The sequence below is a fragment of the Sebastes fasciatus genome, chromosome 22, assembly GCF_043250625.1.
Source record: "Sebastes fasciatus isolate fSebFas1 chromosome 22, fSebFas1.pri, whole genome shotgun sequence".
Taxonomy (NCBI): domain Eukaryota; kingdom Metazoa; phylum Chordata; class Actinopteri; order Perciformes; family Sebastidae; genus Sebastes; species Sebastes fasciatus.
The window spans coordinates 3422120-3448113 of record NC_133816.1 but is presented as its reverse complement, the minus strand read 5'-3'; the positions used below and the strand labels follow the sequence as shown (position 1 = coordinate 3448113).

The 25994-nt window shown below is 43.8% G+C and overlaps 1 protein-coding gene across 1 annotated transcript; it reads right to left on the bottom strand.

Annotated features, from left to right (window-relative positions):
• Positions 1–7119: 7119 nt before the first annotated feature.
• LOC141760753 (carbohydrate sulfotransferase 12-like) lies at positions 7120–10923 on the bottom strand. The gene is made up of 5 exons (XM_074623817.1): positions 10726–10923; positions 10200–10339; positions 9234–9377; positions 8851–9152; positions 7120–7360 (listed from the first exon to the last, which is right to left on the bottom strand). The coding sequence occupies exons 1-5, from the start codon at positions 10829–10831 to the stop codon at positions 7120–7122; spliced, it is 933 nt and encodes a 310-aa protein (XP_074479918.1). The 5' UTR covers positions 10832–10923.
• Between the last annotated feature and the right edge of the window lie 15071 nt (positions 10924–25994).

Here is a 25994-nt window from a genome sequence, read left to right as displayed (position 1 = left end):
CCCCTTTGTTATTTAATATAGCATTAGAACCTTTGGCTATTGGGATAAGAAATCACCCACATATAAAGGGTATTCCAGCTGGTACAGCAGAATGTCTTGTTACACTTTACGCCGATGATTTACTTGTTACCTTAATGAATCCTGAAGTGGGTGTTCCTTATCTTTTACAATATATTAAAACATTCAGTAAAATTTCTGGTTACACAATAAACTGGGGTAAAAGTGAACTCATGTTTACTGGTGTAAATACAATTTTACAAGATTGCCCCTTTAAGATTGTTCAGAACTATATCACATATTTAGGACTTAAAATCTCAAAAAATCCTAAACTTTTGCTCAAATCAAATCAAATCTGTTAGAAGGTATTGATAAATTAAAACACAGCATAGAATACTGGAGGACTCTGCCCCTATCTATGATTGGCAGATAAAGTAAATGCCATTAAGATGGTATCTCTACCAAGATTTTTTTTATCTCTTTCAAAATTTGCTGATATGGATCTCGGCGGATTTTTTTAAGAAGCTAGAGACAATTATTTTAGATTTTATCTGGGGTTATAAAAAACACAGACTATCTAAAAAACATCTTTTCAGGCCCACTTTGGATGGTGGTCTGGGTCTTCCAGTATTTAAAGACTACTCCTGGGCAGCCAATGCTAGGGCACTGGCATACTGGCAATGGGGCTCTCCAGACCATGAATCTCTCCAGGTCCCCCTCTGGCTAAAACTGGAGCTTATGTCTTTAATAAAACCATATTCCTCATTATCCTCCTTACTCTACACTAATCTTGTATCTGCTATTAAATCAGTGAGTCATAGTTTTGTTGTCAGAAATTCACCGAAAATTCTTAATCAAATTAAACATATCTACGAAGACCCTAGTATTTCGATATATACACCATTTTGCCACAACCATGCCTTTACCCCAGCATTGCTGGACAATACATTTGCTGTATGGTGTGTATAAGGGCTGAAGTGAATAATAGACTTTTATTTAGACAACAAGTTTGCATCTTTCGGTCAATTAAGCTCAAAGTATAATTTACCACATTCCAATTTTTTCCGTTTTATGCAACTTAGGCACTTTGTGAGGGAAAATATTCAAAATTTTGAATCTACTTGCGAGAGAAACGCTTTTCTAGAATTGCTTTCTCTTTCACCAGAGAGCAAGAAGCTTATCTCCAAATTTGTGAATTATTTCTGCAAAGATTCTGAATCTGTTAACTGTATTAAGAAGGCTTGGGAAAGGGAAATTAATGACGTGTTGCCTGATAAACTATGGAAGACTGCACTCTCCCGTATTCATAGTTGTTCATTAAATAGCAGGCATAGGTTAATTCAGTTCAAAGTGATTCACCGTTTTCATTATTCTAAAGTCATGTTACATAAATTTTACCCCTCTTTGTCTCCAATTTGTGATAAATGTAAATCAAATGATGGTACATTGCTGCATTTATTTTGGGACTGTCCATTAATTTATCAGTTTTGGTCAAGAATCTTCTTCTTTTTTTCTGGGGTTTATCAAAGGACTCTTTGGCTCTCTTTGGATCCTCAGTGGACTCCTCAACTCTCCCTTTATATATTCAAACAGCTCTATTGATGGGCATGGTATTAGCAAAAAACGTATTCTTAAAGACTGGAAGACACCAACTCCACCGTGCTTCAGAAACTGGTTGCATGAATTGGTCTCAGTTATCCACATGGAGAAATTGAGAGCCAATAATTTAAAATGTCAACATAAATGGGAAGAATCTTGGGGCCCCTTTTTGCAATATTTGGACTCAGTTTGACGATATTTCTATTCATATATTGATTGTTTTGTTTTTCCTTTTCTCTGTTCTGCTGTTGAATACTCCCACTATGGATGGCTTGCATTTAACTATTACATGGATGATACTGTATGTAACGATATGTATGTTTTGTCCTTGACATGCGGTTTAGAGAATTCTCTCTTAGATATTTGTATTACTCCTCCCCAGGTGTAAAAGTGCGTGGGTGTTAGTGTGAGTGTGCGAGTGCGTGAACTTTCGGGTTTGGTTGGGGGTTTTGATTTTTGTTTGATGTTTGATGTATGTGTTGTCGTTAAAATTTTTCAATAAAAATAATATAAAAAAAAAAAAATATGTGGCCCATGATGTCTCCAGGTTTTGTGTGTGGCTGCCCGTTACCAAGTCAACAAACCACTGACTGTGGTTGACAGGAAAGTGTATGTATCCATGATCGGTTACACCTCTGTAGGCCCGCCATTCATCACTGAGGATGGTGCTTCTGGGACGCATATGGCGCAGGACAAGTGGGAGAAGATGACGTCTGGACCTCCGATCAACCAATTTTAAAATGTGTCTATTACCCTTTCGGCCAACACCCAGAATCTTCACTTTCTTCTCCACCAGGTATTAGCGAACCTCCTCGTCCATACTGAACAACCTGATATTTCAGGTAATTTCAGGCACAAATCTCACTAACTACTTGCTTTTATGTTATTCAATATGCATGAATCCCCTTTTCACCAACATTTTGATTAGTAACTGTAATTTTATATTTTTTCTCAGTTACTGTAACTAATTACAATTACATTAATTTAAGGCACTATTTGTAACTTTCAGAAATGCTTCTTAACAGCGATACCTGTGGCCATGAAATCAACGAAAGTCAGCGTCGGGCTCGTGCTTGCTCGCTCTAAATAGACATGAATGCGCATCGCTCAAAACAGTGAGGCGACACACGTCAGCTAAAACCACAATATCACTCTATATTTCACCTGATGGCAGTAATGTTAGCTGACCAGACGAAGGTCTCTCCATGAATCACTGCTGATACTGTGTTTGCTTCTCCTGCCTCAGCGCAGGCTTCAGCAGCGGGGCTCCGCAGCGAGAAACTCGTCTCCCTCCGCCCCCGCAGCCGGAGTGAACAGGGGAGACACCGGCACCCGGTCAGTAACGAGACGACAAGGTTTCTCTCTGCAGAGCCCCGTCACTTCACAAGACACGGAAAACCTCTGTTGGTCTGGAGGAGCTGCAGCATTTATTTCTGCACAAACGTCCACTCGTCCAGAGCTAAACTAACTCTTCTGCAGTGTGGAGTGAGCGCGCGTTCACGTCTAGTAGAGGTGGAGCGAGTACGCGAGACCGCGCGCGCTGTCTGAGTGAAGGCAAGCAGGCAGAGGAGGAGAAGCTCCGGCCACACGCGAGCGCGCATATGAGAGCGCGCATGTGTGCCGACCCGGTACATTTATACGCTTAAAAAGTTACAAACAGTCCCTTTAAAAAAGTAAAAAAAACGATCTCAAATTTTGTCTTTTATATAGATAGAAAAATGTAGATACCTCATTGACCGCTGCTGTATATCGCTGTAGTATTTTATTACACGGCTGTGTTGAATACTCGATTCTGATTGGTCAACCACGGCGTTCTGCGGTCTGTAATTTCTGTATTACAGACCGTTGCCATTTATTACAGACCGTTGCTATGTATAACACACCGCTGCTATGTATAACACACCGCTGCTATGTATAACACACCGCTGCTATGGGCGCAGCTCTGATGTCGGATTCTGGCAGACCGTTTTTGTGTCATAATATTGATTTCTTAAGTAAGTAGCTGTGTAATAAGCACCCTGGAAGGGATTCTTTCACAACAATGACTGGCTAGCTGTACATTATCCCTTACATAGCATTGTATTAGTATTAGTGAAACATTAGTGAAACAACATAGTATTTTATTATTATATTATAGTATCATAGTGTAAAAAATAGTATTGTATTGTAGTATTGTTCTGCTACATTAACTAATTGATAGTATTGTATATGTCAGTTTGTAAAGTAAATTAATGAAGATGAAAATAAAATATTTGAGATCAACAATATTTATGACATTGTTTGTGTGATGTCCAGTCTGCAGAAGTGGACTTAACTAGTACGGATGAACTGAGTGGATGTTCTGCTCTAACTGGAGTCTGGGGAATAAAAATAGTCTGGTTTATTCTATTAATGACTAGATTTAATTACGAATACAATAATAAGCAACCAGGTTGATACATAAATCTACATTTATGGAGAAACTCACAAAAGCTGAAATTCTAAATAATTTACACTGAATGTTGCCTATTCATAGATGGGAGCCTGCATGTCCCAGAGGAAGTTGTGGCTATTCAGGTTCATGTTTTAGCATAGAGCTGATTAGATCTGCACCCAGTAACTGAATTTAATTCATATAAGTAACCAGTATCATGTTCAATTTCTCACCTTTATTACAAGGTGTGTTTAATATCCGTTGGAAAGCTCAGAATTTGTAGTTTCCAATGTAGAATTTTGAGGAAATGATCGCGGATCTTTTGATCACAACTTGTTCTTATATTTAGAAGTTTATTTCTGTATGACTCTATTTTTTAAAATACCTCATAATAAGACATAGTTTGGACAGCATACAGTTGGTTTACAGGATTCTGAAAGCTGGAGACCTCAGCTTTTCAAAACAGGCCTGCATATGTTCGTTCTATGAATAGATCATCTTTCATCGCGACTTTTTAGTAACTATGCAACAGGGTGCGACTCGTTTGGACCTGGTCCGGTCCGGGTCCGTCGGCTTTTGCGTTAAAGCGTTATTATCACGTTAACTTCTAAAGCCCTAATAACTACATAAAGGAAACAATTACATTACCTCATTTACATTTGAAGTATTAACAGCAAAGGATTTCATTGCTCTTTCCCTGTGTCTGATGCCTTGCAGTGTTTATCTGCTTCCACTTCCGCTTGAAGTCCCTCGCGTCTGCCGTGAAGCATGCTGTGAAGACTTGTTTCGTACATTCACAAGTACTAGTGTAAGGCTTCTCCTTGCCTTAACTCTAAACTTGCTTGTTACTTAATTAAGCTACTGTAGGGCTGTGGGTAAAGCAAGAGCACGGGGAGAGCTTCGTCTGTGCAACAGGATCCACTTTAATGTCTCAACTCCAGCCTAGGACAATTAAACACCGATAACCAAAAGGTGGCACATCACTTCTTACATCACATCACTCCGCCAATCTTAATCATCACTCACCTTACAAGCAAGTAAGGTGTGCACACATAATACATAATGCTTTCTGATGCACCAACGTTATATCAACAGTCATAAAACATTATAGATATCAGTTAACCTTGTAATTATGTATAAGTTCATGATGCTCTTGACTAGTTATAAACTATAGGTTGACTGATGGGGCTTATAATCAGGGGTTAAATGGGCTCAGCCTCGCCAGGTCATTTTGCCAGGGCTAAAGCCCAGAATATGTGGAGTCTAGCCTCGACTATAATATTAAATGATGTGACACCCAAAGTCATTGCTTTCACCGCATAGTGAAAATAAAGCTTGACAAAATCTATTATTGTCTTTTTCTTACATTGAATATATCCTATAGGCTTTATATAACTCTATATAAAAATGGTTGCTTCTGATTTTTTTATGATCATTTGTTGTGCCCTATCATGTTTTGTTTTTGTTGTCATTTGAGTGTACAATATATGTAAAACTATGAGGTTGATCTAGTGGACTGTCAATCCTTGCATCCGTAGCTTTTGCATGAATTTGATAGTAACTGATTTATATCCCACTTGTTTTGTTAGGTCTCAAAAAAGGAAAAATGCCCCAAAGACACTGCGGTGAAGATGACGAGAAGGGGACAGCATCTAAGAGTGTAATTGAGTGAAGCTTGTTCAACAGGTGAAGGGGAGAAAGCTTGCGGACATTGCAAAACAATGCAAGGAAGCTGTCGAGGCCGGCGAAACAACCTCAGAGGCCATAAGGCAGATGAAGGAGAATACCGAGCTTCTACTCATGAGAAAGCATTAAACACCCCTCCTGCCTTGTTTAGGCATTATTTTTGATGTTCACATCCCCTCCTGCTAAAAACAGGATTTTAGTTAAATCCTCTTGAAGGCTCTTCAATTTTAATTGAAAATGTATTTTTCTTAATAGCTTGCAAGTGGCTGAGTAAAACATTTTTTGTTGTTATTTTCATAGAGCACCGAAATTATTGTTGAATAACCTTCGTAATTTATTTCAATAAATGCTAAAATTGATACATTTTCTAAATAATTGCATTTAATTTTAACAGGTAGCGTAACGTCTCACCGGAATCTGGTTGATAACAGATGGTTGTCATGAATTGATTTACAGTTTGAAGTGTTTCACTAATGTTTAATAGCTGTGTGATTGTTTCAAATTTACAAGGCTCACAAAGAGCATTAGTACATGGTTAATTATGGTTAAGTAACGCTTAATCAGCCCTCTTGTACATTTAAGAAGCGTTACTTAAGGGACCCATGTTTTCACATTAATATATCAGAAATGATGGTTAAGTAATGTTTATATAACATGCACAATAATTTAAAGGTTAGACTATATGTTAAGGAACGTCTACATGAAGAGAAAGGAACAAGCAAACCTCTACATGAAGACCATGGAGTGTCCACTGATCTCAACCTGTGCCAAAATGTGTCATAAATTGCAGCATGGACAAGTAAGTGGACAATCATAACCCTTAAATAAACAATTACAAAAACAAACTGTTTTATGGATAAGCTGTGAACTTCATGACATACCAGTGAATTAACATCTTTATCAACCATTTACTAATATTAGTTAGTACATTCATTAGCATGTAAACCCTTAATAAATGTTAACAAGAGACACGTTTTAGCAGTTACTTAATGCTTATTATTGTATCACTTAACTGTTAGTTAATGCTTACTAGTGTATTAACTAAAGCTAATAATGTTCTTTCAAACAGTAAATAATGTATAAATGAATACCTTGGTTACCATGATCAGTAGTAAATGTTTATAAGACACGTTAGTTACTGTTAATTTACTGTTAATTAAGGCTTATTAATGATTAACTAATGTTAATTAATGTACCCTTGTTGTAAAGTGTTACTGAAATGGGATATAACATTAATAACTACATTTTCTTCAGCGTATAATCACTTGGTAATAAGAGTCGTTGTGTTGTGAATGAGCCTTTCTATCTACATAGGGAGCGGGTCCCCTATGTTGCACTACCATGTTTCTACAGTCGCCCAGAATTGTGGTTTCTATGCCCACTGGCTGCTTAGGGAAGAGTGGAGCCCAGGTCAGGACTTCATCTCAATCATCAAGCAGTTCGACAGGCTTTCTGAAGCCGAAAAGTCTGAAGTCTTCCTCATAGATCTTGTACAGCTTTCTCCGGTCCTTCAGGGGCACTGTGTTGAACCAGTCCAACACTGAATCAGAGCTAGTCATGTTTTTATAGGAAGGAGGGAACGTAATGTCGTCCTCCAGGTTTAAGGAGTTCAGCAGCTGTTCAGCATCCTGCTGAAGAGTCTCCTGATGGCCAATAAAATCATACCTGAAAGGTAAAACAAAACAATGTCAAACTACAGCTGAATTGAGCATCGTTTAGTATTAACATTGAATTCATTGGTAATTTGTGGATGTTAAAGGGGCACACATCAAGTTCAGTTTTCATCATGAGAAGTACTGTTCAGCCTGTGAAACAGTTTTACAGTATCCTAAGTCTTTTAAATTGCATCCATTTTTGCTTCACCAGCGTCTTTTCTTTGCGTCTCTCCATGTATCCCCGGTGGGAGGGACGCAAGGAAAAGAAGCAATTGAGGGAAATGTGGATGCAATTTAAAAGACTTGGGATGCACCCAATGTCTTTTGGGCACAGTGTCTAGTTGCATTATGGGAAGTCCAGGGTTTTCTTTTGGCTTGACCCATTCTGGGGACTAAAAGTCAGGATGAACATTCATTTTTGAATTTGTCTCTTTCATAATTCCCCTAAATTTATGAAAACGCACTTCTAAATCAATAGAGTATCACATTTAAAAATACTAAAAAGGAAAGAAAAAACACCTAGGTTGAGCTAAATTAGTTTTCAATTCAGTCTGTTCAGGGAACAAATTCTCGAAAGTCAGACAATAAAATAACTTTAATGATTACGGTCAAGAAATGGTAAATGGACTTGCATTTATATAGCGCTTTTCTAGTCTTCCAACCACTCAAAGCGCTTTACACTATATGTCAGTATTCACCCATTCACAAACATACATTCATACACTGATGGCAGAGGCTGCTAAGGTGCCAACTTTGCCCATCAGGATCTAATCTAAATGCTCATTCACACACCAATGTATATGACGCTCATGCGTAAATTCAGACAGGAAGACTGGGGGTGCAAGCTCATTCATTCTCATTCATTCTGGTTCTCTCTCTCTCATGGGCTATTAATATGTCAGCTGATTATGGGCGTCTCTCTTTTCAGTGACCAATCAGAGCTTGCCATATCTCCCTCAACCAATAACATGCTGCTGTCAAAAGTTTAAAAACCATTCTCCTCAGTGTCAGCATTCAGCACTAACGGACGCGACCCTCCACCACCCCATCACCTCCAGATTCATCACATCAGAGTAATCCTGCTCCACTTCATTCATCGGATCTGCATCAGTCTTCACCACCACCACCACCAGTGTCTAGACCCGGGGGGAATATTTCTACATCCTACTACAGCTTCACTTCCCCTTTATTATTTCACATCGGATCTAAATCGCCAAAGAATGTGCTATTCATAATTTGTGCACTTTGTAATAAATCATCATTTAATTCATACGAGTCTTCCCTGATTGAAATGCCTTCGGGAGCAATTTGGGGTTAAGTGTCTTGCTCAAGGACACATCGACATGTGACCCGGAGCAGCCGGGGATTGAACCACCGACCTTCCGATTGATGGACAACCTGCTCTACCCTCTGAACCACAGCCTCCCCCAACCCTACAAAATCCCAGAAACAACAGAGAAGACATGCTTTTTACAGCCCTGCTGGAAAAAATGGCCTTACTCTATTTGGCAGAGGTGGCACACTTGGTGCATCGGCCTCCAGTGGGGTTCAAAGGGCTTCGCTGTCCGCGGGTCCACCAGGTACTGAATAAAGTTGTAAAACGAGACGTGCAAACCGGCTTTATTCGCCTCGTCCACTGTCATTGGTGGATTAGGGTGGTTGCCATACAGGCGCAGAATGTCCCGGGAAAACAATTGATAGAAGTAGTCATTGTTGCTCTGGAACTTGTCTCGGTAGGCGGAGATGAGACGGACAAATGGGTCCCGGACAACCAGGAACTTTGTGTAGTGCTTCAGCTTTGCCTGTAGTGAACAAATAGGTATACATCAACACTTCCTGTTTGAAACTCTAAGAACATCTCTGTCATCATTGTCTGAACTGACCTTCCTCTCTGGTTTTGGGAAGGATTTTAGAAGAGGGATCACTCCGTATTGGTGGACCAAGTCAAAAGATATGGAGTTGGGGTCAGGATATGGCTTGCCCTGTTTCAGGACATACATAATCCTCTTCCAGTTGGTACACGCCACCTGTAGATAAGAAAAAGACTCACACTCGGGCCAGACTGGGCACGTCAGCAGCGTGTGACGGCTGCCTCGCTGAACTACTGCATATCTCACGTGTGTGTCGTCCACACCGGCAGCGTTTCTGCTGCTGTTGTCAGCCCTTTCTTTCTACATAGAGTTTGCCTTTCATAATGGCCATTTCATTTCATTATAAACGTCACTTATATTTATTAGGTTAAGAAGCATGTGCTCATTTGTAAACAACAGTAATAATCCACAATTAAAACCCCGTACTTTATTCATTCCTGGAGCCGTGCAAGTCCCTGCATTTCCTACAAGACTGTCCTGTAAATATTTCAGAACAAAAGCCTCGTGTTAACAAATGAAGGAATTCTGTCCACAGAAAAGACACTTGAGGGCATTTATTTTGAAATGAAATCAGGAAGTGTTGATTTAAAAATAAATCTTTACTTTTTTCATGTCTGTGACATATTCTACAGATAGAGACATTGGAAGTGTAGTAATGTTGCTGGTACGATGTCAATATACTGTCAAAAGATCATTTTCACTGTCTGTTGTAAAAATATGCGAAACCTCGGATCTCTAGAAGAGACGCAGCTGACAGCCGAGCCACACGTGAGCCACGCTGCTCGTGCGGGCAGGTCGGCTGCTCTAACCTGTTAACACGGACGCCGGGAAAAAAACCCGACAAGTTCTGCAGCCGCCACACGCTGCTGACGTTCCCTGTGTGGCCCGGGGAGAGTCTACAGCCTATAGCGGCAGTGTAAAAGTTGGAAGATTAGCTCTGAAACTGAAGCCCCTTGGGTGTGTTCATGTCTGTCTCACCTTGGGAATGTAACAGTAGATGATGGTATGGTTGTCATTCACCAGCAGCTCCTTGGACGTTATGTCTTCTAATCTCTGCATCTCAGGAAATTCCTTACACCTTTCTCTTATCAGCTGCTTTCTCAGGTCCTGGATACTCTCTGTTGTGATAAGAAGAATAAGGAAATATGTGTTGGGACTGTCTAAAGTGATTGGAGCTAAATTAATTCCGCTTTCAGGTGGCTTTTCTCTTAAGGAGCTGAGAGACATTTGTCTTTCTCAAAGCCTCACTCTCAGCTATAGAGGTGTTACGTCAAATGTGAACCACGATAGTCCAAAAGTAATCAAGGGTGAGGTCACTATTCCACCTAATCCATTTACTTAATCTCAATTCATTTCACAGGCAGTGGAGCACAAGTACAAACAAAGCATGAACCAGGAGTCTAACCAGGATGCACAGCAGGAACAGTAAGAAATTCACACACACACACACACACACACACACACACACACACACACACACACACACACACACACGTATAAACACGTATTGTACCTCTTCTTTCCTGGGGCATGTTCCATAGGTAAAAGGACAACGTGCTGAGAAACATGCATGCTCCGAGGAGCAGCAGGAATCTTCTCCATGCTGCCATGACAGTTGGAGCTGTCAATGAGCCAGCAATGATAGAAGTTCACTGGATGTGCAGAATTTTAAGGACATTTGAGTAATTAAAGGTAAAAGCCACTATCCCTTATATAATGTCCTGATTAAACACTATAAATACTGTGTAAATACCAAAATCACAAAAGGAACACACACAAACTGTACTGTAAAACATAGTGGACGATGTAGAAATATTTTGTGAAATATCTTCTGCATAGCAGAGAGATATCTCTGTGAGCACCGAATAAAACAAATATGACGATATATTTTATGTTTATTTTTAAATGTTTATGCATTTATGTATTTATGCATGATTTTCCCTATGAATTTCAACACTTATTTATTTCTATATTCTTTTCTTTATACATTTCTTTACACATTTTTCTTTTACATGTCTTTATGCATTTCTGCCTCATTATGCAAATGAGGGGACTGTCACTCAACGTGTGTCATGGGGTCAGGGTGCATGACTATAGGCTAGCTAGCTAGCTAACGGTGTCTGTCTTTATTACCGGCTCCATAGACATATGCGGCGGCATCGGCGTGGAGGTTCCCTCTCTGAACGAGCTAAACCTCAGGGAGGAGACTGGCGGTGTGTCCGCAAAATAGTTCAGTTCAGATGGTTGATCTGCACATCTGTACCGGTACAAGACAGTGGCGGGGGGGCGGCAGCAGCAGGCGACTGTATGGAGCCGGGAATGAAGACCGGAGTGCAGCTAGCTGGCTAGCATAAAGTCCATCTATAACCTCTGACCCATGCTCTGACCCCATGACACACGTTGAGTGACAGCCCCCTCATAAGCATAATGAGGCAGAAATGCAAAAAGAAATGTACAAAGAAAAGAATGCAGAAATAAATAAAGGCATAAATACACAAATAAATACATGCATATAAAAATGAATATAAAATAAATAAAAATTAAATGCTAAAATGAATATATAAAAAATAAATGCAAAAATAAACAAATACATTTAAAAATGAATAAAAAATAAATATATAAATAAAAGTTAAAATTAAACAGAAGAGTAAATGAATAAGGGCATTAAGACAAAGACTAATAAATAAAGAACAGAACAGAAACATCAATTTATGTCGCATTTTATCAATTAATAAATGAATGGCTACATTTATTGTTTTAAATTATTTTTGCTGCAGTCAATGAAATATTGATTTATTTATTCATTCATTTATTTTTAAACGTCCTCCATAGGGGTCATAGAGAGATTGTGTCCTCTCTCCCTATAGGGGCAGGGTCCTGACAGTCAATAACTTGGTTGCCTCGACCCTTTGGCACTGTCTTACCTCCACCAAGGGGCCTGATTCTCAGAGGGTAGTTGTGGATTTCTTCTGGTCAGGGCACCACTGGCTGAGATCGGCGATGCAGTACCTGCCAGTACAGGAGGGAGAACAGGGCCTGGTAAACATTGCATCACGTATCACAGCTTTCAGGCTGCAGACAGCTCAGAGTCTGCTTTAAAACTTCAGCCTGTCATGGATAGATACTGCCTGGGTGTTGCTGAGGAGGGCTGGGTACTTAGGATATGACAAACACTTGTTCCTGCTTCAGCCTCAGTCCAAAGGTTTGTCACCTTTTTACCAGTCTGTCTTACAGTCAGTTCGGCCTTCTGGCTAAAGGCTGGCTGTGTTAAGCTGGGGCATCACATGAAGATGTATTCATTAATTCATACACCCTGTAACTGGTGAGATAGGAAGCAAGCTATATGACTGATCGTCCAGCAGCACCACCACACCAAGTTTAAAACAATGAACACACAAAGGACGTCCAGGTCCCATGGGGTCCGATGGAAGGGGCGTGACTTCGGCTCTCTATTAACCCAGATCTGAAGTGTCATATTGATCGGTGCATGTGGGCGTAGCCTATTTAGCATTATATGTGATATTATGCCTTTGCTCAATTCACTGTGAGCTGGAACGAGCTAGAGACATGAAACTTGGTAACACAACTGGCCGTGATGTCCTAATGCTTCACATAAAGTATGATCCCAATTAGCCTCATGGTGGCGATTTGTACCAAATTTTGTGTGGATCATTATTGGACTAAGCTTATCAAAAGCTTGAGGATATCTCATTGCATTTTGAAGATGTTCACCAATGAACTTTAAAAGGGCGTGGCTCACCACATCAATAGAACTAACTGGGCCAATCATCACGAAAGTTGCAGGATGAGTCCACATAAGTACCTGAAACATACCCTGAAAGTTTCCATCAAATCGATCACTACGGGGCGCTACAAATGCAACAGATTTGGTCGTAAATGAATGATGGTCTTTCCGATGGTCATAAACCTGTTAATTATCTTTAATGCAGTTGTCAAAGTGTCAAAGGTCTAGATCCGGTCTGTGTTGGCTTGAACCCCGGAATTGGAGTTTATATTTAAGTTGTCTTGGCAACATATCTTACAATATTAGGCTATTTAATATGCTATTAATTTATTTATTTATGTGGTTTATTTTCCAATGGACAAAAAAATAGCCTAAACCCTGGTTCAACAACAACAAAACAATGAAATAAACATGTTTCTAAAATACATTTTTTGAAGTAAATCTTGTTTATAATTGTTAAGGTCATATTGAATATTCTTCTTCTCTTTACAGCCACTCCAGAGTTAATAAACAAAAAGATGAAGCTTTTAAAACTCTACACAACAGACATAATATCCAGGGAGAGGGATCTCTCTTCTTTTGCTCTCACTGAGGTTTCTTCCATTTATTTCCCTGTCAAAAGGTTTTTTGGGGAGTTTTTCCTGATCTGAATCGAGGGTCTAAGGATAGAGGATGTTGTACGCTGAAGACTGTAGAGATTTTAAATCCCCTTTAGGCAAATCTATGATATCAGACTATATCAATAAAATTGACTTGACTGGACCTGAATATGATTAAATAAAACAGGAATATATCCATTATATCAAACAACTAATTAATTAACAAACATTAAAATAAGAATTGTCGTCACTTTATGCATGTTCTGTCTTATAAGTTGTCCTCTTTGTCTCACTTCCACCCAATGCAGAATACCTATATGCAGCACTGAGTGAAGACTGCTTAAGTTGTCATCGCTTTAAAAAGACGAACAGCTGGAATAATCAATCAAGAGGCACCAACCTGTGAGCACAAAGATGATCAGCCCATAATCCATGAGCTAAATCTTTGAAAAAAACCTCATCTTCCACATGAGAAACATGTGGATATACAGTATGCCAGTATACATGTATACTGTAGATGCCCAATACATTTCCCTGCAGAATATAGTCTAGTTATTGATTCTACTTACCATTTACTCTTTAACAGTTAGGAGGAGAAATTGCAGCTCAGTCGTCACCTGCATCTCGCCCAGCCTTTTAAGAAGGCTGAGGCGAAGCAAAGCAACATGACGGTGAGGAGGAGAGATCAATGGTGTGACAGGGCACCCATGTGTGCTTTGGTGAGGGTGTGTCCGGTGAAGCCCTTTCCAAAAAAACGCCTGGCGGGACGGCTTTGTGAGTGCATCTCCCAAGCCTATAGGCAGACTCTCCTACTGTGGTTCGTGCACACTCTGCTCGCAGCATTGCGGTGTCGGCGGCCTTGTTTGGTTGGGAAGTGTGGAAGACATATGTAAGGCGGGCGGCGTCATGGTTGACGCCTGGTCCGTTCATGCAATTCTATCTCTTGGACGTGTCAGACTTCTTTTCAGGGTCTGTGCTCGCTGGAACGACACAGGACTGGTGAAAAGGTTGGGGTGTGTGTGTCAGTTGTGTTGCACCTGACCCCCTCTGGGTATGAAACACCTACATGTTCCCGTGCCTCTTGATGATCCGGGGAATGTGGTGTTCAGGGTATCTTCTGTTTGTCTTTTTGACCCCTGCAGGGTTAGGCCATGGCTTTACCCAGATCAGTTGCGTACTATCTGGGTTGGCTAGGGCCCCCTACTTCTCCGCTGTGGCCTCGGTTATAAAGAAGTAGGTGGGCTGCGAAGTCTAACTCTTAGCCTGTCTGGATCAGTATGGTTAGACTGATGTGGTGTCGCGGAAGGGCATGCAAGCATCGGGCTCCACCCGTTGTACCCGTAGAGTCCAATAGAGGGCGGAGCATGTGTGAGTTAGAATGAAGGTTACAGTATTGTAATCATAGTTCTATAAGCCCTCTACCGAGGGAGCTCTGTCGCTCTTGTGCTGCGTGCTGAAGAGGCCAATTGATGTCTGACAGCAATGGGCGCTGTCTTATATACTGTGAGGTTTGCACTTATTCGGGTAGGCACGTCCTGATTGGCCGGCTACGTTTATGCAAAATTCAGCGGGCGAATGCATGCTCGCGATTGGAGGATAGTATTACCCATAGACTCCCATAGAGGGCTCCGCCTCTGCTTATAGAACTAGGGTTACAATATCGTAACCTTTGTTTCAGTCCTTTCACAAGTCATGCTGTGAAAGAGGTTTGGCATGCATGAGCTTTTGAAGGGGAGAAATCTTTACACTCATAACATTCATAGTCATATTCCCTCCCTAAATGTTCTCAACTTAGACTAAGTACATGGGGGTAAAGCATGGCTAGAAATGCCTTTATAAGGAACCCTCCATATAGTTTCTGCTTTTTTGTTAAATTCTAAATACATGCTACCATCTTTACTGTATGTCTCTGTCTCAGAGGGGTTTGTATGCCTCCGCGCCGGCGACAGACGTGGCAGAGGCATTATGTTTTCGGGCTGTTCATTCTCGTGAACGCGACATCTCAGGAACGCCTGCAGGGAATTTCTTCAAATGTCAAAAGTCCACATGGACTCAAAGATGAACTGATTAGATTTTGGTGGTCAAAGGACAAAGGTCACGGTCACTGCCATACCTCAAGTATTCATATGCTAATTATGAAAATAACAAGGATAAAACGATGAAGTGATGACATTTTGGACAGACATGGATGTAAACTGCAACTTGACTGGTTGGCGGAGGAATACAACCGTGAGACGGTAATTGTAGTTTCTTCTGATACAAACATAACAACCTTCCAAGCGAGTATATAGTCAAAAATAAATTAAATGAAATCATCTGTTTTGGTTTGTTTGAAGCATTTCTTACACGTATGTTCACACATTTTGTCGGCACAATCTGCTTGTGTTTCAGGTAAACATACCTGTACACCTGGAAAGTACCCAGTTACACCACATTCTACTAAGTTATTTGCTCGGGGGCGTCTTGAAAGCAGTTGTTATGATAATTCATGGGTAACTTCATACATACATACAGTACATACATGACCTGCCTACATGCTCTTAAATCATGACTTAAAGTGAGCCAACAAGTTTATGTAGCAGATTGTAACTAGTTTATCAGAAAAGTACGTTTTATTTGATTTATTTATTTGATTCTGTGACAGTTGCGTCACGACTGTGCGCCCCCCCCATTTGCAACCAAATAGATTTGTCCTGCCCCAGTTGTTAGCGACCCCGGTGCGTTGTGCGGAGGTGTGGGCGTGTTTATTTGCGCTTCAGAACGTAACCGCCCTGACACAATCAGAAAATCTCTCTCTCTCGCCATGGAGGAGGGGCTAGGTTTGAATGTTGTGTTTACAAACATATTTTGTGTCTTTTTTGTGTGAGCGGCGGGCGGAATGAATGTGAATGTGTCTTGTGATGTCAAGAATACAAACTGAAGGACAGTGTCCAATATAATATCAATACCATCTGCACATATTTAAATACCTTTTCTAGCTAATTAGCGTATTTATGAAAACTTTACTTCTACTTAGCACCTATGTTTGACTGTTTCACAGACCAGGTCTCCACTATGAGAAATGAATCTACTATCAGTTCACCCTCTGATGTGGCACCGGTTGTAGTTTATTTTAATTCCAGCAAGGGGTGCTCCGACTCTGATTTATACAGTAGCCTGTTAACTGGCGTGTCTTTCCTGCAATGTACTCACTATAAACAATCGGACGTGAAGTATTAAAGGTCACCTATTATGCAAAATGCACTTTTCCATGTCTTTTAAACATCAATATCTGTCCCCAGTGTGTCTACAAGTCACCATAGTATCATAAAAGACCATCCTCTCTCTTTTTCTCCTGCTCCGTTTGTCCGGAAATGGGTGTCGAAACAACGCTGCGCAGCTTTTCTTTTCTTCTGACGTCATTTGAGAATTAGCCATATAAGGGTTTCCTGGTCGAACCAGAGCAGAACCTTCAGTAGCTGACCCCGCCCCACAGCGCGCCACTGTCTCTCCTCCTCAACCGAACTTGAGCAAAGTAGCTCCTACTGTTAGTCTGCAAGAACCAGCAGAACAGGCTTCATGTACTCCCATCATCTAAATATAACATGTTCTTTCACAAAGGCTTTATGTAATTACACTGTTTAAACAGATGATATTTATATATTATATATATTTGATGTCATGCATGTAGAAGAGTACAGGTAGTAAATAGTGACTTGTAAGCAACACAACACATTTCTGTTTCACAGTCAAACTTTATTTGAGTTGACAGATGACAATATTAATTATTCACAGCATTTGTAATCATCTCACCTGCAGTTAAGTTAACATGGTACAGGAGAAAGTCTTCAGCTCTGGTAAACTATGATAAGCTAAGCTCCGGTGGTCTGTAGTCATGGTAACACAGAGACAGCTACTACTGTAAATAATATACCATTACTCTGATCTTCCATACATTTATCTTTTAGCAGAAATAATGAACTGACTAGTTTCACATCTTCTATTTTCCACCCTGATGGTCGCTGTGTTTACACACCGTGTAATAGCGGTAGCATGTAGCTAACCCGTTAGCATGTAGCTACATGCTAACGGGTTAGCTACATGCTACCGGGTTAGCTCTGTATCTCCATGTAAACAGAGCCATCTGCTCTCAGCTGTCTGCTCTCCTCTGGGATGATTCTGTCGGTCATTTCTCACAGATGGATCTGTAAAGACAGACGTAAAACAGAGTGTATGTTTACGGTTTACAGAGTTGATGCATGAGGTAAACACTGAGCTAACTAACAGAGATATAAACAGCATTATTTACCTGAGAGAAACCGTCAGGAAAACCTGGAATCTGGACCGCAGATGTTCATCATGTGTCGCCGATTTCTGATCAGATTCCTCCGGTAACGTGCGCTGGGTGAAGTTTCTGGTTTATAAACTTTAAAGTGGTTTATAAGCTCTATTCTAGCTGCCTCTCCCTCCACTCCTTCCTCTCTCTCTCTCTCTCTCTCTCTCTCTCTCTTCTCCGGGAGCTTCTCCGGGAGGGAGGGGGAGGGTGACGCTGTTGTTGAGGACGTTTGATTGACAGAAAACGCTGACCAATCAGAGCAGAGTGGGAGGAGACAGGCTGTGAATCAGGGGTTTTCAGACAGAGGCTGAATTAGGCTCTGAGGCAGGCAGACTCAGGCTGCAGTATGAGAAGAATAAAGGTTTTTTTGAACATTGCAGCATGTAAACATGTTCTAGTGCAACATTAAAATACATCTATGAACCTGGAAATGAGCATAATATGAGACCTACAGAGCTACAGACACAGAAATCAGCACTTTTGGAAATGGGCTGAAACAGAGGTTATAGAGACATGCTGGAATGCATGATCTGATTGTTTTTTTGAAAAAAAAACTTCAGAGACATGGTTTGGAGGTGTCTGAGACCTATAATAACTAGTTTAAATGGAGTATAATATGTGACCTTTAAGCACACATTAATTGAAAAAAAAGGTCTCAAAAAAGGAAAAATGCCCCAAAGACACTGCGGTGAAGATGACGAGAAGGGGACAGCATCTAAGAGTGTAATTGAGTGAAGCTTGTTCAACAGGTGAAGGGGAGAAAGCTTGCGGACATTGCAAAACAATGCAAGGAAGCTGTCGAGGCCGACGAAACAACATCAGAGGCCATAAGGCAGATGAAGGAGAATACCGAGCTTCTACTCATGAGAAAGCATTAAACACCCCTCCTGCCTTGTTTAGGCATTATTTTTGATGTTCACATCCCCTCCTGCTAAAAACAGGATTTTAGTTAAATCCTCTTGAAGGCTCTTCAATTTTAGTTGAAAATGTATTTTTCTTAATAGTGTAGCGCTCGCGGCTCCGTAGCACGGCTGGCTAGCTAGCTAAATGATGAGGACAAGGTGGCTGAAGTTTAACCGGAGAACCGGGTTTTATTACCCTATGATACAGGCTAACCCCGGGGTTGGAAGAGTGCCCAAAACAACAAAAGGCTGGTAGCCTAAACTAGCTAATCAGCTAAACTCCATAACATACGTGGCGTGTTCCTGCTGCCTTTCTTCTCTCTCCCTCCTCCTTTGCTCTCCCTGCGCCCTCCCCTCTTTATGAACCTGACCTATCCAGCTTAACTAGGGCAACATCTCCCCCCCATGAACTCCCCAAGTGTCTCTCTTATGTTAGTCCTGCAGGGTCGCTACATGGCCCCCCCCCTCTAATTCCTCGTCCCCGAGGAAGAGCAAAGTCTTGAAAGCGACCTGGCAATCGCCGTTCCCTCTGCGACCTCCGGACTCCATGATCCCCCAGAGGAGCTATGGGTGTGGCAGAGGCATTCCTTGGCACTACGGCACCAAGCGGTGTCACCACTTCTTCTTGAAGAACATCCTGCTGCTGCATGGGTGGGTCTCTCCGGCGGCGAGGTGGCCTGGCTTGCGCTCTGGTAGGTGACCCTGGGAAGGCTGGCTGCTGGTCTCCCCGGTACGGTGCCATCCTGTCCCGGTGCAGTACCACTGTGCGTCCTCTGGGTGCCAGTTTGACACGATAGACAACCTGCCCCACTCTCTCGACCACGTAGCAGGGACCAATCCATGCACTGTCCAACTTGGGGCAGCGGCCCTTCACTCTCTTGGGTCCATACACCCAGGCAAGGTCCCCAGCCTGGAAGTCCTGACCTTTGACATAGCCGCGCTTTTGACGGACCCCAGCCTGTTGTAATTGATGCCGGGCAAAGCTGTGGGCCGTTTCTAATCGGTCCTGTAACTGGCTGGCATATTCTGGCCCAGCCATGGCGTCCGGTGCATCGGGCGGTCGACCATAGGCCAGCTCGGGTGGCGTTCTTAGCTCCCTGCCCAACATCAACAATGCAGGAGTACAGCCGGTGGATTCCTGGACTGCACTGCGGCATGCCATGAGGATGAGGGGTATCTGCAGGTCCCAATCACCCTGGTCTGGGGCAGTGGTGAGGGCCAGCTGGGCACTCAAGGTCCGCATGAACCGTTCCACTAATCCGTCGCTTTGTGGGTGAAGCGGGGTGGTCCTTGTCTTCTGGATGCCGAGCTGGCTACACATCGCAGTGAACACCTGTGATTCAAAGCTCCGCCCCTGGTCTGAGTGGAGCTGTGAGGGCGTTCCAAAGCGGCTGAACATTCCTTGCACCAAGGCCTCAGCCACGGTCGTCGCCTCTTGGTCAGGAAGGGGGTAGGCTTCGGGCCACTTTGTAAAGTAGTCAATGGCGACGAGCACGTACCGGTTCCCTCTACTGGTACTGGGTAGTGATCCCAACACATCGACTGCCACTCTGTCCATTGGTGCCCCTACACGATGCTGCTGTAAGGGTGCGCGAGACTGACCTTGGGGGCCTTTACGGGCAGTACAGGCATCGCAGCGGCGGCAGTAGTCCTCAACATCCCTCCTGCTCTGGTCCCAATAGAATGTCTGTCTCAGCCGTCTCAATGTCTTTGTCACTCCAAAGTGACCAACTCCAGGGGATCCATGATGCATCTCAAGAACTCCCTTGCGGAGATTTTTGGGTACAACCACTTGCCATCGTGGCTCTCCGGTGGCGGGCTCACGCCAGCACCTCTTCAGGACTCCTTCCTGCAGTTCCACTCCAGGCCATTGAGACCAGAGTCCTCTGACAGTGGCAGACTGGGCAACCACATCATCCCAGGGTGGCCGGATGTCTTTTTCCAGCCACGTTATGACCATTTCAAGATCAGGGTCCTCGAGCTGCAGTTCTCTCCACCCTCTCTCATTGTCGGGTAACAGAGCCCGACAGATCACCTTTCCAGTGTGTAGGTTTGCCGCTTCACGTTCTTCGGCCTGGTTGCAGTGGTGACAGCCCGGGGCACACGGTCGACGGGAGAGACTGTCTGCATTTGTGTGGCTTTCACCAGCTCTGTGCTGTATGGTGAACTGAAAGGCCTGGAGTTGTTCGATCCATCTGGCTACTTGCCCTTCCGGCTCTTTGAATGACATGAGCCACTTCAAGGCAGCGTGATCCGTACGGATGGTGAACAGAAGACCACAGAGGATGTGTTTGAAATGGTTCACTGCGTCAACCACCGCTAACAGTTCTCTGCGAGTGACACAGTAGTTCTTCTCTGGCTTATCGAGGGTGCGGCTATGGTAAGCAACAACACGCTCGCCCTCCGGGGTCAGCTGCGAGAGTACAGCGCCGAGGCCTGTGTCGCTGGCGTCTGTGTCAAGGATAAATGGCAGCTCTGGGTCGGGTGCAACCAGCACCGGGTCTTTGCATAAGGCCTGCTTCAGCTGGTGGAAGGCCGCATCCTGATCTGGTCCCCACTTGTAGGGTGTGTCCTTGCGCAGTAAGTTGAACATGGGCGCAGCCACAGTAGAGAATCCAGCCACAAACCGCCTGTAGTAGGACTCTAATCCTAAGAAGGATCTCAGCCGGAGGACATCAGTGGGGGTAGGCCAGTCTCGGACAGCCGCCACCTTGTCAGGCTCTGTCATAATGCCAGCTCCACTGACTCTGTGACCCAGAAAGGAGACCTCCCGCTGCAGAAGGCTGCACTTCCCGGGATGAAGCTTCAGGCCCGCACACTTGATCCGCTCCAGTACCTCTCCTAGGCTCTCGAGTGCAGCATCAAAACTGGGCCCATGGACAAGGAGATCATCGAGGTAGACGAGGCAGCGCTCGGGGGGCACACCAACAAGGACCTTTTCCATCAGCCTCTCGAATGTTGCTGGCGCGTTGCACGGCCCGAACGGCATGGTGGTGAACTGCCACAGGCCACGTCCCATGGTAAAGGCGGTCTTGGCCTTGTCCTCTGGAGCCATGGCCACCTGCCAATATCCACTCCGGAGGTCCAACGACGAAAACCATGCTGAGCCAGCCACATAGTCCAGAGACTCGTCTATCCGCGGCAGTGGATAGGAGTCCTTCACTGTTTTGTCATTCAGGGGTCGGAAGTCGACACAGAACCTCAATTTCCCGTCCTTCCTAGGGGACATAACGACTGGTGACACCCACGGACTTTCTGATAGCTCGATAATGCCAGCATCCTTCATCTCTTGTAGCATCTGGTTCGCTGCAGCTTGGCGGGCATAGGGAAGTCGCCTAGGCCGCTGGCGGATTGGCTGTGCATCCCCAGTATTGATGGAGTGCTGAACCAAGTGTGTGCGACCCACATCGTTTGGGTTGGTGGAGAAACTGTGTCGATACTCATGAAGGAGGTTCCAGAGCCTATCCTGCTGCTCCGAGTGCAGACCCTCACGATTCTTCTCCCACAGGTCTTTGACAGTCGTAATGGCCACTGACTCTTTCTCAGACATGGGGGCCACAGTTGCGGCCTGTACGACTGCAGGTAAATGTGGCTTGGTGTGAACCGCTGTGTCTGGGGTTGTGAGGTTGTCTTCGGACAGTGGCAAAAGGCTTTCTGTGAAAGGGGCCTCCCACTGAGGAGGATCAGGAGAACATGGTGGGTCCCATTCCATTCCGTCGTCCCCAACTACCTTCTCGGTCATTTCAGGAATGAGGGAATCGTTCAGAAAGGGGATGGACGTCCCGTCCGGGAACGTAATGGTCCGTTTGTTGAAGTCCAGTACTGCCTTTGCACTACGCAGAAAGTCTAGTCCAATTAAACAGTCCTCTTTAACTTCGGCGACCCAGACTGGCTGGCAGGCTGAATAGGCCCCCAATTGTATCTGTGCTTCACACCTCCCCAGCATGGGAGCTTCTCCCCCGGTGACTGTGATTAGCGGAAGATTGGTGGCTTGGGGCTGAATTCCAGTCGGCAGGAGATCAGGGTGAAGGAGAGTTGCAGTCGAGCCCGTGTCGAGCAGGGCGTGAGTCAACCGACCATTAACCAAGGCGGGTACTCGACAGCCATCAGTGTTGGATGTGTTAGGGGGGAAAAGGGCGTGAGTAACAGGGAGGTTGAGCGCTTTTATCACCGGTTGAGTGTCACAACCTGTGGGGAGAGAAGGGTGGTTCGGGTCGCTCCCCTCTAAACCGAGCCTCGAGCGTTTCCCCTGCGCCGATGCACCCAAGGCGGAATCAGGGACTGGACAAAAGCGCCGTGAGTGACCTCCTTGGTTGCACCTCCAGCAGATTTGGCTCTGTCGATCTTCTGGTGACATTGGTGGGCGTCCTGGGCCCATCGGCACGGAGGTTGGTCCAGGAAGCTGAAAGGCTTGAGTCTTAGGGCGTGTCGACACCTGTCTGGGGTGAGGCTCGAAACCCTCTATGAGGATGTCTTCCACTGCCAGTGCTTTCTCTAGAGCTGCTTCCAGGGTCTGAGGGTCAGCCAGCCGGATCTGTTGCCGTAATGGGAGGGGTAGAAGGCCACGAATGAATGCCTCCTTGGTTAGCACCAAGCGTGTTGCATCATCAAAATCAGGGAATCCTCTTTGGGCGAGGTAGCGCAGCTCTGCCGCAAACACTCCCAGCTTTTCTCCAGGTGCCCGCACTCGTTCGTTGAAGCTCTGCCGCATCACAACTGCGGGGGTGGTGTTCCCAAAGCGTCTCTCCAGGGCCCTAGATATAGCTTGTGGGTTCTCCAGGTCGGCCACAGTCACATCCAGCAGTACTTTCCTAGCCTCTCCCTCCAATGCCGAGATTAAATGGACAGCTCTCTTTTCAGGGGACCAGCCATTGGCTGTTGCTAGAAGACAGAACTGAGCCCAGTACGTCTCCCATGAAGTGAGTCCATCATAGCGCCCAACGCTCAGGAGGCTGTCTCTGAGGGATGGGGCCGGGGCCATTTCTTTAACACTCATCAAGTCCGTAGTAAGCGCAGTAGTCAGAGCAGGTATCAGGTCACCTGGCTGGTTGACGGCAGCAGGTGAAGTAACTGAAGCCGAGGTAAGGGAGCTACACTTGCCAAGTCTCCCCACAGGGTGGGTATCCACAGTGGTGCCCTCACCGGGAGGTTGGGTAGTTTTTGAACCCGGAACGTCAACAGGAACATTAGCGTCACGGATGTTAGCAACAGTAGCATACTCATCCTTAGCTCTGACAGTTTTGGTACGGGCTTGGTTGGTGCCCACATATGCATTATTTGTGTTAGCCGGTTTAGCATGGCTCTCTGACTCAAGAGGACTAGTCACACGACTCTTTGGTTCTCCTCCCATCCTGGACATAAGGCTGCCTCTAGAATTATTCAGGAAATGTCCAAAAGCACGCTCCATTGCAGTGCTCATTCTCTGCATAAAGCCATCCTCAATTGTAGCTGTAATGTCTTTCTCTAACTCTGGGATAGACTTTGGTTGGCCACCTCTTTTACCTTCGGGAGCCGTCAGAGTGGTGACGTCATCGCTTTCTGATTGGCCGATGCGCGGTCTGCATGCGGCTGCATTGTTTACATTTGCTCCTCCAGAGCATGGTCCGGGATTTGCGGCCAACTGGAACGGACTGTTTTCCATCACAGCAGGGACGTCAGTCAGCAGTGTAGCGAGCGGTGAGTGAGTTATTTTCACCACTTTTCTCCTTACAACCGGGCCATCATCTGTTGGCTCTCTCATTGGTGTTTCTGGGGGGGTGTATGCGGCGTAGAAGTCCGACTTTTCCATCTGTTCAGCCATCTCATTCCTCCGGTGGTAGCTAGCGGTGGTAGCCAGCTGTCGTGCGGGGAGTGGGGGCGGGGAATCCCCCTTCTGACACCAGTGTAGCGCTCGCGGCTCCGTAGCACGGCTGGCTAGCTAGCTAAATGATGAGGACAAGGTGGCTGAAGTTTAGCCGGAGAACCGGGTTTTATTACCCTATGATGCAGGCTAACCCCGGGGTTGGAAGAGTGCCCAAAACAACAAAAGGCTGGTAGCCTAAACTAGCTAATCAGCTAAGCTCCATAACATACGTGGCGTGTTCCTGCTGCCTTTCTTCTCTCTCCCTCCTCCTTCTCCCACACTCCTTTGCTCTCCCTGCGCCCTCCCCTCTTAATGAACCTGACCTATCCAGCTTAACTAGGGCAACATCTCCCCCCCATGAACTCCCCAAGTGTCTCTCTTATGTTAGTCCTGCAGAGTCGCTACAATAGCTTGCAAGTGGTTGAGTAAAACATTTTTTGTTGTTATTTTCATAGAGTACTAAAATTGTTGAATAACCTTCGTAATTTATTTCAATAACTGCTAAAATTGATACATTTTCTAAATAATTGCATTTAATTTTAACAGGTAGCGTAACGTCTTCATCTTTTGAAATATGGAATCTGGTTGATAACAGATGGTTGTCATGAATTGATTTACAGTTTGAAGTGTTTCACTAATGTTTAATAGCTGTGTGATTGTTTCAAATTTACAAGGCTCACAAAGAGCATTAGTACATGGTTAATTATGGTTAAGTAACGCTTAATCAGCCCTCTTGTACATTTAAGAAGCGTTACTTAAGGGACCCATGTTTTCACATTAATATATCAGAAATGATGGTTAAGTAATGTTTATATAACATGCACAATAATTTAAAGGTTAGACTATATGTTAAGGAACGTCTACATGAAGAGAAAGGAACAAGCAAACCTCTACATGAAGACCATGGAGTGTCCACTGATCTCAACCTGTGCCAAAATGTGTCATAAATTGCAGCATGGACAAGTAAGTGGACAATCATAACCCTTAAATAAACAATTACAAAAACAAACTGTTTTATGGATAAGCTGTGAACTTCATGACATACCAGTGAATTAACATCTTTATCAACCATTTACTAATATTAGTTAGTACATTCATTAGCATGTAAACCCTTAATAAATGTTAACAAGAGACACGTTTTAGCAGTTACTTAATGCTTATTATTGTATCACTTAACTGTTAGTTAATGCTTACTAGTGTATTAACTAAAGCTAATAATGTTCTTTCAAACAGTAAATAATGTATAAATGAATACCTTGGTTACCATGATCAGTAGTAAATGTTTATAAGACACGTTAGTTACTGTTAATTTACTGTTAATTAAGGCTTATTAATGATTAACTAATGTTAATTAATGTACCCTTGTTGTA